Source organism: Sorex araneus, chromosome 6 (genome assembly GCF_027595985.1).
Source record: "Sorex araneus isolate mSorAra2 chromosome 6, mSorAra2.pri, whole genome shotgun sequence".
Taxonomy (NCBI): domain Eukaryota; kingdom Metazoa; phylum Chordata; class Mammalia; order Eulipotyphla; family Soricidae; genus Sorex; species Sorex araneus.
Window position 1 is genome coordinate 82,601,059 of NC_073307.1, and position 18,169 is coordinate 82,619,227.

General features: G+C 38.5%; 1 protein-coding gene across 1 annotated transcript; it reads right to left on the reverse strand.

Moving 5' to 3' along the window:
• Nucleotides 1-745: 745 nt before the first annotated feature.
• Nucleotides 746-3,975, reverse strand: LOC101544065 (lysozyme C, milk isozyme-like). The gene is made up of 4 exons (XM_004603966.2): nucleotides 3,837-3,975; nucleotides 2,300-2,461; nucleotides 1,421-1,499; nucleotides 746-812 (listed from the first exon to the last, which is right to left on the reverse strand). Exons 1-4 carry the CDS (start codon nucleotides 3,973-3,975, stop codon nucleotides 746-748), a joined length of 447 nt encoding a protein of 148 aa, XP_004604023.2.
• Nucleotides 3,976-18,169: the final 14,194 nt, after the last annotated feature.

Consider the following 18,169-nt stretch of genomic DNA (forward strand, 5'->3'; position numbering starts at 1 on the left):
TCTATTACACACAGCCTGAGTGTATATCTATTACACTGAGATTTTAGCAGCCTCTTTTACTTGTCTTTCTCAATGATTGGTGGCTTTTTCAGGGTCAGGGTCAAGCTCTTCCGGGAGCTTGGTTTTATGGTCTCTGGATGTTGGCCATTAATGGGATTACACAGTGCCAGGGGCAGTTTCTGGGTGTGACTGCCCAGTTACTTGAAAATGGGGGATCTGGGTGGAAGAGGCTCAATCCCAATCTGAGCAGCCTTGGAGATCTGGGCCCCAGGTCTCGCACACCTGGGTTCCTCTGCCGATTCCTTCATGTGTGAGGCACCTCCTACTATATAGTATATAATATGTAATATATCATAATGTTTTTGGGCTGGATCAATAGCACAGCGAGTAGGGCGTCTGCCTTGCACATGGCTGATCCGGGTTTGATTCCTCCATCCCTCTCGCAGAGCCCAGCAAGCCACTGAGAGTGTCTCGCCTGCATGGCAGAACCTGGCAAGCTACCCAATATGCCAGAAAACAGTAACAAGTCTCACAATGGAGACATTACTGGTGCTCGTTTGAGCAAATCTACGAGCAACGGGGTGACAGTGATACAGTGATACCATAATGTTCTTAAACATGACTCTTGAGACAAATGAACCTGAATAATTTTTTATTTTGGACTTAGAGAGGCATAGAAGATTCAGAGCATGGCCTTTCCCTTACTTCTTGTCCATCTTCTCCAGGAGTCATCATCAATGAAAACTCACAGATTGCAGCCAGCCAAGTACTTAGACAAATCTTTTCCTTTGCAGTGTTTAACCCAGCCAACCCTGAAAACAGAAAAATTAAACATACATTAGATGCGGGCTGGAGTGATAGCACAGCAGGTAAGGCATTTGCCTTGCAAGTGGCCAACCCAGGTTCAATTCCTCTGCCCCTCTTGGAGAGCCTGGCAAGCTACCGAGAGTGTCTCGTCCCCATGGCGGAGCCTGGGAAGCTCCCTGTGGCATATTCAATATGCCAAAAAAAAGTCACAAGTCTCACAATGGAGACGTTACTGGTGCCCGCTTGAGCAAATCGATGAGCAAAGGGATGACGATGACAGTGACCGTGACATTAGAGGCAGAGACAGTAGTCTATAGAGACTCAGCTGAATGTAGTCCCTGCAGAGGAGAATAAGTTTGTGCTGTGTGAGAAACCCAGATCCACAGCATTTGCTAGTCCATCAAAGAAAGAAGTCTGTCAGAGTTCGGTGCATCACAATATAATCCTGCCTCCCTTTATATCACAAGAATCTCAGCTACAAAGTCCAGGAAAAACCCTGTTGTATATTTACTGCTTACCGTACCAGTATGGTAATATACATGTCAGTATGCCAGACAGAGTCTGGGTGCCTTCTAGGAAGAGTGATTGGTCTTATTCCTCCACATTTCCTTACCAGGCACTTATCCCATTGGGATCTTTCACAACTCTCTTGGCACAGGCGATGTCATCATCAATGTTGTCATCCAAAAATTCTGAAAGGAAAAGTATGAATCCAAGTGAGAAAAAACTGTATTTTTCTTTGCTTTACCAAATAATCTTATTTTTTGATGGGGAAGGCTTCCGTAGTTATGTTTGTGACTCTGAGGGCGACTCTGGGTGATACTTAGCCCTGTGGTGTCAGACAAGTCTTGGATGATGTGAGGCAGAACTAGTGGTGCTCAGGATGGCATGCAGTACTGGTAATTACATTTGGCCTGGCACACAGAGGGCACCCCTTCATCCTTTAATCCATCCTTTGTTCCAGCTCTCAATAGCTAATCATCTTTTGAGGAATTCCAGGAACAATTAACCCTTATAAACCTAAAATTCATGCATCCTTTATCTAGAGTTCTTCCTTGGATTTGCACCCATGTTTAGTGTATGTGTGTGTATGTTTATTTTCTTTTTAGAATAGCTTTGATTTCTGGTTTTTACAACAGCCCCCTAGAACCAGATTGATCAGAAAGTATCTTCATTTTTCAGTAAAGTGCTTAGAGTTCAGAATGTTGGGTTTTAGTATATGGAAAGATAACACAATTGTTGTCTGTCAGAAACAGATAACATGTTTTGAGGGAGGGCATTCTTATAAAATGGAGAATTAGTTAGGGGCTAGTTTAACTCTTCATTTTTGAAAGGAGGTATTCAGTGTGAATTCATTTTAGAAGAGGACATTTAAGGGTCTATTTTCCCCTACTCACGACTTTCCCAACACAATCTAGAAGCCAAGTGTTACAGATAATCTGTTTTACCTGCTCCCTCTTTACCGAGCCCTCAGAGGGGATAGGGTACTTACTACTGCATGCCATGTTGCAGCCGTGCGCAGAGGGATACTTGCTGTCTGTGCACCACCACCTGTTGTTCAGCTGGAAGATCCCATAGTCACTGCTGCCATCAGAATTTTTCCCATTGAAGGCTTTAGTATTGTAGCTACTCTCATGATCAGCCAAGCAGACCCCTATATTAGAAAAAAGGATATGGATAGCAAGATGAAATTATTCTATGATGAGATACTACTTGCGTTGTATCAGAGATCCCAGAAATGGTTTCACCCATTACAGTAAGTTTTAGCCTTTAAGACTGAATCATGATGTCAGTTGTCATTTACAATCAAATGTAATTTGTGCATAATTATAATTATACTGACAATTAATTGAATAAGTGCTCTTAGACAATTAATTAAATAAATGCTTTTAGCTATAAATCTCCTAGGAAGCCATTATATAGCATGTATATATTTATTGTTGCTCTGAAGTATATTCAGGAGAATGGGTGGTAAGGCAGAGAAGAATATTTGGGAGTCAGAAAAATAATCCTTGTAATAGTAAGATTGAGTAGAAAATTTAAATCATACAGAAGAATTTGATGGAAACTAAAATTGTTTGGGTATTTTACCAATTAATTGGTTGCTTAATTTTCCCAATCCATATTAAAACCTTGGTTTGTCTCACATACCCATAAAAATCATTTTTTTAAAAAATTTTTATTGAGTCACCATGTGGAAAGTTACAAAGTTTTCAGGTTTAAATCTCAGTTATACAATGCTCGAATACCCATCCCTTCACCAGTGCTCATATTCCACCACCAAGAATCCCAGTATAGCTCCACCCCGCCCCCTCACACCCCAAACCCCCCCACGCCCCTAGCCCCCCCAAAGCCCCCCCGCCTGTGTAACTAATAAATTTCACTTTACTTTCATTTTGATTGCATACAATATTTCAACAAAACTCACTATTATTGTTTGGAGAGTCTCTCCCCTAAAGTCAGACCTGCTGAAAAGGAAGCATTAGATAATTTGTTTTCCATTGCTGAGGATGAAGAGGTATGAGGTCGAGTGACCACACTTAGCGGCCTCTCAGTTTTGGGTTTCTGTAATTTAGTATTTTAGTAACAAAAATCATTTTTTGTGCTCATAATTTCCATCAAATCACTTATGATAATATTAGAGTAACCTCTAGATACACCTGGCAGATGTGGGTTGGATTTGGCAGACAAAATTCAGGAAGAGTGAAAGATGGTACCAAATGTTGTCTAGACAGCTAAACTAAAAATATGCAGATGAAAGAACCCCAAATGGAATTGAAGTTGTCTCTGGGTATGTCCAAGTTAATATTCCAGACCATTGAGTGGGAAATTGATTTTGGGGGAAAAGTAGAACAAAATATATTAAAGATAATACAATTCCTGGCTGAAAGAAAGGGTTATCTGGGTAGGAACTAAAGGATAGACATGAAAAACATCCAAAAGAATGAGAAAGCTCTGCAACGTGATAGCATTCTTAGGAAGACGTTGCTGGATGGGATCTCTTTGGATGAGGAGTTTATTATACTTACAGTTTGCCAGGCTGTAGCCCTGGTAGCCATCCAGCCCCTGGGCCTTCAGCTTCTTGGCTAGCTCACATCTGGGGAAGATTTTGGCCTCGTAGGCCGCAAAGAAGCAACTGAGGAGAGAGATGACCAGGATGGACCTCATTTCTGCAGCTTGTGCAATACAAGACTGGCGTGCTCAGAACTCTGCTGACTCTTATACCTTTCAGACACAAAGTGTCTTTGAGTGAGCAATAGTGGCGGCATCTCTACCAGGAAGAACTTGACAGCCTGAGGGAAATTCCCCAAACTGATGCAAGCTGAGTGAATTTCAAGGAAGCGGATATAGCCAAAAGTGATACCTGGAATGATGTCTTGGGATGAGTGTGGCTATTTGTGTTTGTGAAGGTAGTTTGTGTAAAAAGATAGAGGGACAAAATGTGACAAGAAATCATTTGGTAGAAGAAAGAAATATGGTTTCATACCTCATGGAATGTCCAAACATTTTGGATGTTTTGTTGAAATATCCCCTAAGAGCTTGGCTTCTTTTCTAAATTTTGATGCATTTTAAGTGTTTTCTAGAGGTATTTTTCTACTTAACGGGTATGTCCAATTTAACATTTCAGACCATTGAGTGGGAAGTTAATTTGGGAAGAGAAGCAGAAAGACACATATTAAATATATATTTAATATCTTTACATAAGTGAGATTGAAGGAATTCGGATTTTCTGGAAGCTTCAAGCAGTATACTTGTTATGCAGAAAATTCCTAGATTCTACTTCATAAAATCTCTGTGTTGGAAGGAAGTGATTTGATTTAAATCTGCATCTATACTTTAATTCTTTCTCATATCTGGGATATAAATCATAAAACATACTTTCTATATAGAAAAGACTCAATAGGATTTACTTATTTATAGGTTAATTTGTTACAAGTAATTGTTTTATGTAACTATGGAAGTTAAGAAGTCCAAACTCAGAGGATTAAATTTGATCTGATGGTATAAATTCTATCCACTCTGTTTGTTTGAAGAGTGGTCTAGAGACTTATATACATACCTAACAGAAAGAGAGAGAGAGAGAGAGAGAGAGAGAGAGAGAGAGAGAGAGAGAGAGAGAGAGAGAGAGAGAGAGAGAGAGAGAGAGAGAGAAGGTGCCTGTAATAGAGACAGGCTGAGGGGAGTATGGCAAGAGGGAAACTGGGGACATTGGTGGTAGGAAATGTACACTCATGGAGGGATGGTGTTGGAACACTGTATGCTTGAAATCTGACCATACACAGCTTTATAACTCCGTATCTCACAGTGATTCAATACAAATAAAAAAGAATATGGGTCCCGCCTACTGACTGTGATCCTGAGGTCTCCTAACCCATTTTGGCACCAGAGCAGATTCTTGCAGCCATGCACTTTGACTGCGAACTGAACTACAACCTCGTGCAGCCCGGGGAGGGATTTTTTTCCCTCTCCACCCCATTTTTCTGAGCGAAAATGGCGGCAGCGGCAGCAGCCACGCGGTGAGAGCCACCCTCTAAGACCCCTACACCAGGAGGTAGGACTTTCTTTAGTGACGTAGCCTGTAGGTGATCCTAGGAGGGGAGGTGTTCCCGGCGCGCCTTCCGCCCAGAGATGAACCAAGAGCCGCGGCACGAGAAGCAGAGCCTCCCGCCTACTGACTGTGATCCTGAGGTCTCCTAACCCATTTTGGCACCAGAGCAGATTCTTGCAGCCATCCATTTTGACTGCGAACTGAGCTAAAATATTAGAAACCCAAAACCGCGCGGCCGCTATCGCGGCCGCGCGGACTCAAAGTCTTCACCTTTACCAAGGAAGAGAATTTATTAGATGATGCTTATTCAGCAGGCCTGATGTTGGGGAAAATTTCCAATCAACAGTAGTGAGTTCTGTATGGAAATATGAAATGTACTCAATATATAGAGAGAATAATGGGAATATCATCAGCTACTTGGATGGGGGGTAGGGTGGGAGGGGGGGTTATTGGGGTTCTTGGTGGTGGAACGGGTGCACTGGTGAAGGGATGGTGGTTTAATCAGTATTTGACTGTGACTTAAACCTGAAAAAATAAAATAAAATAAAATAAAATAAAAAAAAAAAAAAAAAAAAAGAATATGGCTAGTATAAGGATCAAAGACAGTGGCTTTAACATCTGTGACATGGCTAGTAGGTATGATGTTAAGGTGCAGAGGGTCATTTGAACTGCAAGGGACTCATTGAACTAGACCACTGTTTGCCACTATTTGCCAAATGGACAAAAAATATTGTTGAAGACCTTGAAAGACAAGTGCTAGAGAGCCTTTGTTCTCTCTCTTGTCTTTTATGTTGAATGTGTATATGCAAACTACAAACAGACAGAACCGCACACAAGTGCAATGGTCCTACAACAACAACACAAATAAATATAATCCCCTGCCCACCCCCCTCAAGAAAAACAACCAAAAACAGAGCTTTGGGAAGAATAGTATATTGTTTACCAAGGGTCTCTTATGTACCATGACAAAACTTTTCTGGACCAGGGTAGGCTCATTTCAATGCTAGTTGGTTCGGGTTGAATTAATTTAATATATTATCTGTTATTACAGATCTTGCATTTATTTCCTAAAAATGGAGCAGGAATAATTACAGAGAATCAGGAATTCATATGCACTTAATCACTGAATCCTTGCAGATGAGATCTTTAGCCATCTCCAGTTTTGTTGGAAAGTGGATATTAATCAAGTAGAAGTTTTACTTAATTATTTTTACTACAATAAATTATTTGACATATTTTCAGTTATAAAATAACAGTTAACACTTATCACATTATATAATGCTAGTGTTACTATGGTTAATTTTGCTGTTAGTTTTGAGGCCATACCCAGTGGTACATGCAGTTACCAGGGCGGCTTCAAGCAGTGCTTAGAAGGTCAAGTGGTGTCATTAAACCTAAGTCCTTATATGTGCAAGGCATGTGCTTTCCTACTTATGCCATATTCCAGATACTATCATTTTTACTTTTACCATGGTTACTGCACTCAGGAATTACTCCTGGTGGTGCTTGGAGGACCTTCTGGGATGCCAGGGATTGAACCCGGGTCGGACTGAACTGGACAGGAGCAATAGCACAGCTGGTAGGGTGTTTGCCTTGCACAAGGCCGACCTGGGTTCGATTCCTTTGTCCTCAGAGAGCCCGGCAAGCTACCACATGGCAGAGCCTGACAAGCTCTCCGTGGCATATTTGATATGCCAAAAACAGTCACAACAAGTCTCACAATGGAGATATTACTGGTGTCCGCTCCAGCAAATCGATGAACAACGGGGCTACAGTGCTACAGTGCTACCATGGTTACTGAGCTCAGTCCAGTGCCTCTTGGTATATGTTGAAACAAATGTGCAACCTACCCAGGTGGGAGGATGTCTAAGACCTTTGTTCCTGGCAGCAGTCACCAAGACAGGGAAAGCAGTGTTCCCATGTATTGCACCAGTGAACTGACTTCCTGACTGGGGAATTTTGGGAGTCAGTGTCTCACATGCCTGGGAAAAATGGAAATTGGGTCGGTCACTCCTGAAGATTGTGTTTGTTCTATGCCTGTGTGACTATGAGAATAGATAGATATAGATATAGATATAGTTATATATATATAGATATGGATATAGATATAGATAAAGATATAGATCCGTGTGAGTATGCTATTACATGTTCAGAGTAGTAGATGCTTCTCTCTGGGTGGAACTAGTATTAAATTTTCAGTCACCCAAGATTAACTGCCCCCAGATTTTGCAGTGCTCTGGGTAGGGAGCTTGGATCATTGTTAGAAACAATTGGCAGTGGCCTGCTGGGTCTTTCAGGAAGCTTTAAACCAACAAGAACTTGACACACAAGCTGCTCTACAACCACAGGGACAAACTTGTAGGATTAGGCCGAATACTTTGTGGTAAGTGATATTTGTACCTGGCTTTTACAGGAGAACCTCTTCCAAGGTTTGATGGTGGGTTCCAGTCCAACACTCAAAAAGGATTTGCTCCAGAAGACTCCTGTGCAAACAATTCCATGGGAAAAGAGCAGAGCAGCAGCGAAAGAGAACCCAAGGAAGATTGCTCTGCCATGTGGCCCACAGTCTAGGGCTTTGGAGGGGGGTGGGTTTTCTGGATTGTCAGGCCCAATTCGTTTGATTGTTTCTACATTTGATTTCATCTGGAATCTTTTTGGTGTCACAAACAAATCAAATCAGAGGTTCCTGAGAGACTGGTTGGAACTTATGGGACTTTGTCTTCCCTTTCGTGACCTTTCCAAGTTTTCCTCAGAAAGTTCTGGCGTTGTTACCCGGGGCAGTTGTCAGCTTATTGTTCCTAGTGATAATATTAAGAAATATTGAATCATTCTATTCTTGGGCAATTTTGTGCTTGCCAGGAGTGGTCTGTTTCAGACACTAGATCCCTATCATGGCTAACACCATTGCTGTTCATCCTCCTGCTACTACTCAGTCTCCTCCACACATATTGGTTATGATAATTATTGACATGTGTCAGGCATTGTGTGACCTAGTTTACAATTTTTATAGTATCGTATGCACACATAAAATGTATATCTCATAGTTGGATTGCTTAATGAAGTTTTGCAAATTGAACACCTAAAGTACAACCAATCCTCCGACCAGGAACCAGGATATTATCGGTACTTCAACACCTTCTCCCATTTTATTACTTCCCCAACAGTAATCGTCATTCTGTTGCCTAAACTTCATAGATCAAATTGTCTCACACATATTTTATACAAGTGAAATCTCTCAAAATGTAGTTAGTTTTACTACCCATCCATGCCTGGCTCCAGATTTTAGGGGGAAATCTTTCATTTGTTCACCACTGAGTGGGGTTTTTCAGATAGGATATCTTTTTTTTTTCTTTTAGAATAAAGTATTTTAATTAGCATAATTAAATTTATATTTTTACACAATATAGCAATATAGCAGAAGCATTTTTCAAGTACACAGAATAAACAACACAAAATTTACATTGAACTCAAAAATTCAAAGCAATTTTGGTTTAGTTTTTAAATGATGGATGGCATCGCCTCCCTCCACTTTAATCTATCCTACAAAGCTATATCAATTAAAACAATGTGGTAATGATATAAAACCTGAGCAGAGATCAAGACCAATGGTTACCCAGAAATAAGCCCTTCAATTAATATCACTGTATCACTGTCATCCCATTGCTAATTGATTTGCTCGAGAGGGCACCAGTAACGTCTCCATTGTGAGACTTGTTGCTACTGTTTTTGGCATATTGAATATGCCACAGATAGCTTGCCAGGCTCTGCCATGAGGGCGAGATACTCTCGGTAGCTTGCTGGGCTGTCCTATTAATATAGTGATGGTTAATTTATGACATAAAAGTTAAAGAGTATAAGATAAAGAAGAAAAATTTTTCAGCAAATTAGTGAGTAAAACTAGAAAGCTACATTCAATAACAAGCAAAAAATTGGAAATTGAATTATTAATTTATACTAACTTTAACATGTCTTTAGTGATTCGGTTTCATTATTATTTTTTTTTAATTTTATTTTATTTTATTAAATCACCGTGTGGAAGATTACAATGCTTTCGGGCTTAGGTCTCAGTTATACAATGCTGAAGCAACCATCCCGTCACCAGTGCCCATATACCACCACCAAAAAAAAAAAAAAAACCCCACACAGTACACCTCCCATCCCACCCCCCACCCCCTACCTTGTAACTGATAAGTTTCATTTTACATTCTGTTTACTTTGGTTACATTCAACATTTCAACACAAACCTCACTATTGTTGTTAGGAGTACCCCACTAGATTCAGACCTACTGTGAAGACAAATAAGGTCGTGCGGTTTTGAATTTCTGTACTTTAACAAGAAGTCCAGGGAGATTTCTTCCAGATATTAGATAATTGCAGGCTTGAAAACCCAATCTGTGGTCGTCTTAACATGGCGGCCACCGCGCCCTTCATCCCCGGAGAGAAAGAGGCGAGAGAGAGAAATACCTTTCCCCTCCCGGGCGGGCACGGGGCCGAGGCTTAGTTCTCATGCTGGAGACATTCTGCGAGGAGTTGCTCACACCGAAAGAGGTTTTGCTGGGTCTGGATTCACGCTTGTACAGCTGCGGAGAGGCTGCACATGCGTGCGGCCCCCGGGATCACATCTCGGCGGTCAGATAGGATATCTTTTAAGTTTTCAAAGTTGACTTTCTTTGTGCTGAAAATCTTTATGATGAAAGTACTTGACCTAAGACTTATTGACTAAATATCCTTTCAAGAGGCATTCACTTCAAAGAAGTATTACTCAAACCCTTGCCATTCCGAGGCCTAGATAAGAGCCAGGTCTTCTCATTACTGAGGCTCTTTGTTTTATAGATCCTGGTTGATTTAGATAATGGGTCAGTTGGATTTACTTATGCCTTCCCTTGTTTTCCTTTTTCCTTCTTTTCTCTCTCTTCCCGTCCCTTAACATTCTCATCTTGTAATTTGCAAATAAAGCATAAGCCCACAAACACCAGATCCCTCACTCTCTGCCTGGACTTCAGGGCTGTTCCTCTCTTAATTTCTACCTACATCCTTACTGCAGGCCAGGTATGCTGTGTGATTTCCAGGTTTTGTAAATTATAAATGTCTACATTTTTAAAAGTCTCCCAAATAATTAAGACTGAAAGCATCTTGCAATCATAAGAAACATACAGGTTTTGCTTTAATCCTTATTAATCTATTATTTCTTGTATTAGCTTGGTTTTCATTTGTTCTTTTTCTAATTTTTAAGTTATAAACTTGGGGTGTTGATTTGACTTCTTTGTTTAAGTTCTTAGGGTCTACTCAAATCTGGTACTGGTATGTGTGTGTGTGTGTGTGTGTGTGTGTGTGTGTGTGTGTGTTGTGTCTGCATGGGCTCTTTCTGGCTGTGTTTGTTGAAAGACGATGTGGTGCTATAGAACCAAGTTATTCCTCTCACTCAAAGCTTGTACACTAGCCCTTTTAACTACCCTCCACACCTTCCTTGCTTGTTGTTTATTAAAGTGTAAAGTTCTCCATAAGCACCACCTTCATTGTGTTCTATAAGTTTTAGTATATAGTATTTTATTTGTATTTGTCTTTAATTATTTTTGCATTTTCCTTGTGATTCATTCTTTGTTTGTTGTTTTACTTTCACAAATTTGTGATGTTTCCCTGACATTGATTTCCAATTTCATTCTGTTGTAACTAGAGAAGTAATAGCTAAGTTTATCTTTTCAAATCTATGCAGTCTTCATTTATGGCACATATACAGTCTATCCTGAAAAATGTCTTTTGTGCACTTGAGAAGAATCTGTGTGTAGCTGGGAGGAGTGTTCTGAAAATGACTATTATAAGTCATTTTTTGTTTATACTCTGCATTTTCAAATTCATCTTCTGACTGTCCTACTATTTAGAGAGACTAAAATATGTGACTCCAAAATGCTATTTCTATTCTCAGTCTATCATTTGCTTTATAAGTTTTGGTAGTTTATCATTTTGTAGCTAAATGTTTAAAGTGGTTGTTTCTTCTGCCTATATTCAGTCTTTCATATGTCCTGAGTCTCTTACAGACTTTTAAAAATTTAAAGTCTGTGTTATGTGATAATATTAGAGGTACTTCTATTTTTTTGGGTCACACCCAGGGATATGCTCAGGGGTTACTCCTGGCTCTGCACTCAGGAATTATTCCTAGCGGTACTCGGGGGGACCATAAGGGATGCTGGGAATCAAACCCGGGTTGGCCAGGTGCAAGGCAAACACCTTACCCACTGTGCTATCACTCCAGCCCCCGGTACTTCTCTATTCTTTTGGTTACTGTTTTAGGTAATTTTAATAGTCTTAAATGTTAAAATTTTACCAATGGCTTATTCACAATTTTTTTCAGTTTTACCCTTGTTTTTCAGTTTTTCTTCTTGTTTTTATCTTTTAAAAAATAATTGTCATCAGAAATGACATTTTCTATTAAAAGAGTAATTCTGGAAACTTTCCATGTGTTCTTGAGGAATGTGCGTATTTTCTTTTTGATGGAATGCTCTGTATAGTTGCTATGGTCGTGTGATCTATTGAAATATGCATTTTGGCAGAAGGGGTGGACGTTTGGGCAACTCCTGTGATGCTCAGGGCTTACTCCCAGCCCTTCGCTCAGAGCTGGGTTCAAATCAGACTTGAGCATCAGGTTCAAATCAGGTTTGAACATGCACAAGGCAAGTGTCTTAACCTTTTTATTACCTCTTCAATCCCCAAAATATACTTTTAAATTGCTTAAATATTCTGTTATTAGTTTTCTGATGAAAGACCTTTCATCATGCTGAAAATGAGGATTTTGATGTCTTCTATTACTGTTGCATTGTTGTCTATTTTCTTCCTCTCTTTCTCTTTAGTTCAATCTTTTCTGTAATGACTAGGGATCACAAAATCTTGGTCACAGTGCTCACTAGTGCAACACACTGGGTGTAGTCATTTTGAACTTAGTTTCAGTGTCACCAGGGGCAGCTCACTTTAGTTATAATGCTTATATGTTTGCTTGTGATGCATCATGGCACACTGGTAGCCATGAGTATCCATATGTAGGTGCTGCTAATATTGTACTCAGCAGGTGAGGCAGTGATGGAGATCAACATTTTGACCTCATGCCTTTAAGGTAGGCATTCTCTTATTGATCTAGCTCTGGGCCCTGGGTCTTAGAAAAATTCACTCAAAATTTTATTAGGGAACTTAATTAATCTCCTTCTATACTTAACTTTTTTTGCTTCTTTTTCCCCACAGTGTTTTCTTTGATCCCTTTCTTTCATGTATCATCCTTCGGCTTTTACTTTGTTGTTACCATCAGGTTAATATAAGGCATCTTATAGACATAATAGTTCCTTTATACTGGTAACAACTTCATATGCTTGCAAAACTAACAGTCATAGAAACTTTTTTGCTTTGGAATACACAATTGCATTTTTTTGCATTGTGTAATTCATTAACAAAGTGCTGGAATGCAATTATTTTTTAATATTCTGACCTTAAACTTTATATTAGACTTTAGTTAACATTCTGCAATATTACATTATTAGACTATATACAAACATTTTACAGTGTGTTGTATATTTTTATAATTAAGTTACTGGTAAGGAAGGTCTAGAGGTTATTCAAAGCCTTTGGGTCTTTTTTTTCGTGTGTGTGTATGTGTGTGTGGGAAAGTTTATCATTTCTTCATTGATGAATAATTTCTTTGTCAAATAGAATATTATTGCTTGGCAGAATGTTTCATCACTTTTAATAAATCTTCCCACTCTCTTGGCCTGTAAAATTCTGTTGAGAAATGTGCTGATAGTTATGGGAATTTCCCTGTAGTTTGCAATCTTATTTTCTTAGAGTTGTTGTTTCTTAGACTTCAGCTGTCTTTTATTTTGTCATTTTTATTATAATATATCTTGAATATATCCTTAATTTGAATTTGGTTATCCAGGAACTACAAAAACTTAAAAAACATAGGTGGTCAAATATTTTCCCAGGTTTGGGAATTTTGATATTATTTCTTTAAACAAGCTTTCTCATATATGGAGATTTCTCAAAAAAGTAAGAATATTACTTACATATAATCCAGCAATTTCACATTTTAGCATCTTCTCCAAAACACTAAATATATGTACACCTAAGTTCATTGAAGCACTTAGAACAGCAGACAGATATTAAAAACTCATGTCTAATGATAGGTGAATGGATAAATATTGTTGTCATACATACAGATGATGGGCTATTATGCAACCATATTAAAAGATGAAATTTTCTAGTTCTCTGAAGCTTGTATGGAAATGAAGGGTATCATTTTAAATGGTATAAGACAGAAAGAGAAGTACAAAGACAAGTGAATGGACAGAATTGAGTGATTGCATACCCTTGGTCTTAGATTACAAAATTGAGATTACTAAGCAATTGTGGGAGAGGGTAGGGAAAGAAAGAGGTGGAGGGTCTTGTGCACTTTGATTATGGTTAGATGAAGTAATTTTGGGATGGTAATTTAAAAATTTTTTCTTCATCCTTCTTCCCCTCTCTTTTTATTATTATCTATCAGTAGTAGTAGTATTAATTATAATAAACATTACCACTAAATTAGTTACTAATTAGTAACATTTGTAATGTTTTCTATGTATCTCATTTATTCCACTATTACTAATTAGTAACATTAGTAACATACTAATTCACACAATAGTTATTTTGATGATTTCCCATAGGCATTTCACTCCTTTTTTTATTTTTTGAACCATTGAGAGATACAGTTACAAACTTTCATGATTACATTTCAGTCATACAATGATCCAGCACTCATTCCTCCATCAGCGCATTTTCCATCATCAATATTCCCAGTATCCTTCCCGCCTCCCACACCCCATCCTATCCTCTGACTCTGTGGCAGGTACATTCCTTCTTTCTCTCTACTATTATGGTTTGCAGTACAGATACTGAGAGGCCATCATATTTTGTCCTTGGTCTACTTTCAGCACGCATCTCCCATCCCAAGCGATCCCTCCAAACATCATTTGCTTAGTGGTCCCTTCTCCATCTCAACTGCCGTTTCCCCAGCACAATTTCACTCCTTTTAATTCCTTCTTTTGGCTCTTTTCTGATTGGAGAACTTCATATTTCTTCTTACACATGCATTCTGCTTCCTGCTTCAATGATTCTACAGTTGGCTTATTCCTTCTATTATGCTCTTTCTGAAAATTAATCATTCATTATATTATTTGGCTCCAAAATTTTCTATCTTTAAAAAATAGCTTAAATTTCTTTTTATTTACTTATTTTTGCTTATTTTTGTTTTGGGGCAACATTTTGCTATGCTCAGGGAGGGATTATTCCTGCATTCAGGGATCATTTCTGGCAATGTTCCGGGGAATGCATTGGGTGCAGGGGATCAAAGCTGGGCAGATCACGTACAGGGTAAGTATCCTACCTGATATACTATCTCTCAGGCCCATATTTCTTTTTAAACTTCTTGTTTTGTTCATGTATCATTTCCTAATCAGATTGAGTTGTTTTCATGTATCTTGTTCACTTTACTAAAAGCAGTTATTTTTTAGCTACATCTATGGTAAATTGCACATCTCTATGTTTTGAAATTGGTTGCTTAAATCTTTACTAACTTCTTTAGAGAGAACAATATATTCTTTGATACTTGGTAGGAATTCTGAGGCATGTGTGTGTATGTGTGTGTGTGTGCGTACTTCTAGAAAAGTGCTTCAATAATTTATGTTCCATCTTATGATAGAATTCTCAAACTTGCGCACCTTCTCTTGATCCTATAGTACACCAAATGAAACTTGATAGCCCTACTCTTATTTTTCCTGTGCTCTCCTCATGTTCTGTATATGTGAGTTGGTTCTCTGTGCATGCTTACTAGCCATTTGACTAATTTCTTCTTCAGTGTCATCATCGAGAGCATCTATAGTGAATTAGCCACAGGGGGATATGTGTGTACCCATATATGGGTGTATGTGAGTACTGGGGTACCCACTGGGCCAATCAATCAGCGATATTCCTTGGGTGAGATTTCTATAGCATCTCATGGATGTCATTATTTACAGAGACTTACATTGGATAGGTTACATATTCCTTTAATGTCATACAAGTGCCATATATGTTAAACTTCAAATCTCTTCTCAATTTCTGTTATTTGCTTCACAATTCATAGTAATTAATAATGAAAAAGTGAAACAATCTATTCACTCCTTGTACAACTGGGAATCTGGTTCACTAAGATGCTCTATGTTTCCATGCGGAAAAATAACAAGGAAGAAATCTTGGAACTAATCTGTGTCATATGTAGGGAGAGAGGTAATTTAATGTGAACAAACTGCCCTTCTTACAATCTCCTATCTTTATAAACTAATATTTTCTTACTACCTCCTATGTTCTAAACTCGAGTTTCTTGTGTTTCTAATGTCGTTCAACAACCTTTCTTCTGGAATCAGATGTCCACTAAGATTCCCTTATCCAAAGGTGATTGTTTATTGTGATTGTCAGGGTTGATGATGGTTACAAATAGGTCCTGAAGCCAGATCTTAGGCAACTGTATTATTCACATCTAGACTTGAAGTCTGTATATCTACTTCCTGATGTCTAGTTGGGTGGAACTCTTCTTGAGTCCTTTGATTTATACTTGTCGATGTCACAAGGTACTCAAGGTACTCACAAAGACACTTCCGTCCATGGCTCACACCGATTTTTTTCCTTTTGGTGTTGGGGGTGGGGAGTACAGTCCTATCAACATCACTCCATACATCATTTTCTCGAATTTCTCTACAACTTCCTCTAGTTATTTGAACATCCTTAAAGTAGTTTAAAAGTCTGTGTAGAAGACGTCTTCAATTATTTTATGAGGATTATTTCTGTTGATTAATGTTTTCCTTTTGAAAAGGCAGTACTTTTCTAATTCTGTGTATGCTTAGTGATTTTTTTTGCTGTAAACTGGACATCCAACTGTTATTATACAGTAATTCTGGAAATAACTTTCATTATCAGTGTATTTTATAGGATCAGGCTTAACATCTAGGTTTTTAATCCACTTCAAGTAATTTTTTTGTTTATGATATGAGATTATGGTCTAAATGTATTATTGTACTTATGACTATCAAGTTTTCCTAATACCATTTGCTTTACATATTTTCCTTTCCAGAATGCTAAGAGCACAATTCTTAAATCTTTAGCATTTATTTTGAGATATCAGGAGGGTTGATGATCCAGTTTTTTTTTCCTGTCTTTGAGTTCTTCTCATAGACAACAATAAGGATTATGTAAATTATGTTATGTAAAGATGTGGTTTGAGGTCTACTTAATAAAATTTACATATATAACTATTTTTCTTCAAATCCAAGGCCATTTTCCCCCAACAGAGTTCTTCCCCAGATGGAGAGTGACCAGCTGGTTTTAAGTTGTGATTGTTGTTTGGGTATTTTCTGTTTGTGGCCGATGACTCTAGGCAGTTTATGTTTTAGCATTGGTGAGTTGTGCTCAAGTCTGGTCTGCACCCTTCCTCCCTTCTTTTGGAGGCCATTCTTACTTCTTTGACAAAAGATAAGTCTCAGTTAATTTTTTGACATTCACACACAGATTTACTCTGGTGTTTCTTTCCTTTGGATATGGTGATTTAGGAACTTAATTCTTGATAGCATCAAAATTTGGTCTCCTTAATTTCCCCTGAAACGTCTTCCCAAGATATTCTTTACTTTTCTAGGTTGATCAATTTGTTTAAAGTTGTACTTGTTCCCAGAATAATATCAGCCTCTCCCTAGAGAGATAACTCTTTCTGACATAGTCAAGTATCACTGTGTGAAATCTGCAAGTTCTGGGCTTTAGGATTGAGTTTCCCAAGGTGGTTATAACCACTCTTAGGAATAAATTGGGAATGTGTAAAGACATACCCAATTACTGATCCTCCTTCTCCTCACCCCCTCCTCCTACTTCTGTATGTTTTTGGGTTACACCATGCTGTACTCAGGGCTCACTTCTTGCTCTGTGCTCAAGGATCACTCTATCTGGTGCTTGGGGATCATACGGGAATTAAACTCAGGGCAACTTCACCCTACCCGCTGTAGTATCTTTTCAGCCCCAGGAGATACTAGTTCAAAGGGAGTGAGACCTAGAAGTCCTTCAATATGCAGGACAGTTCTCTGCAGAATTTTCTTGAGTCTTTCATTCATGACTTTTAAATATATCTGTGAGAGTTTATGTATACAGAATTAGCCAAGTCAATTCAGTTTCACATACGAACAAAGCATCTTTCATTTCTCCTCCATTCTTTTGTTGAAGTAGCTTTGTTATATAGCATTATTTAGTATTAGAAATACAGGTATATAAATCAACATCTTTCTTTTTTACTATATAACTTACCCCTTATCTGTTTTAATCACCAATCTTCCTCATCCCATCTGGTAGCTACAACTTTGTTCTTATAGTTTGAGTTTTAGTTCTGTTTTCTTCATTAGTTTTGTTTCTTTACCTAATAAATATGTTTGTCTTATCTAACATTTCATTTAGTTCAACACTGTGTATGAAAATCCTGTTTCTCTGCTAAGTGATTACTGCTGGTGGTGTTCAAGGGGTCATGTGGTACCAGAGATCAAACCCAAGCTTCCTATAGGCAGTGCATGCAGTGAACACTTTGAACTCTCTCTATCATACCTTGTCCTTTTAGAACAAGAATTTTGTTGAAAGTGCCAAAAGGAATCTTAAATTGCTGGTGAGAAGATGGTGTACTATCAACAGTCCTAAGAAGCCAGGTGCTATGGAGAGGGCAGGGCATATGCAGTCATACTATGTTCTGCTCTTTTGTGACTCATCCTTTTGAATTGCCTTACTTCTGGG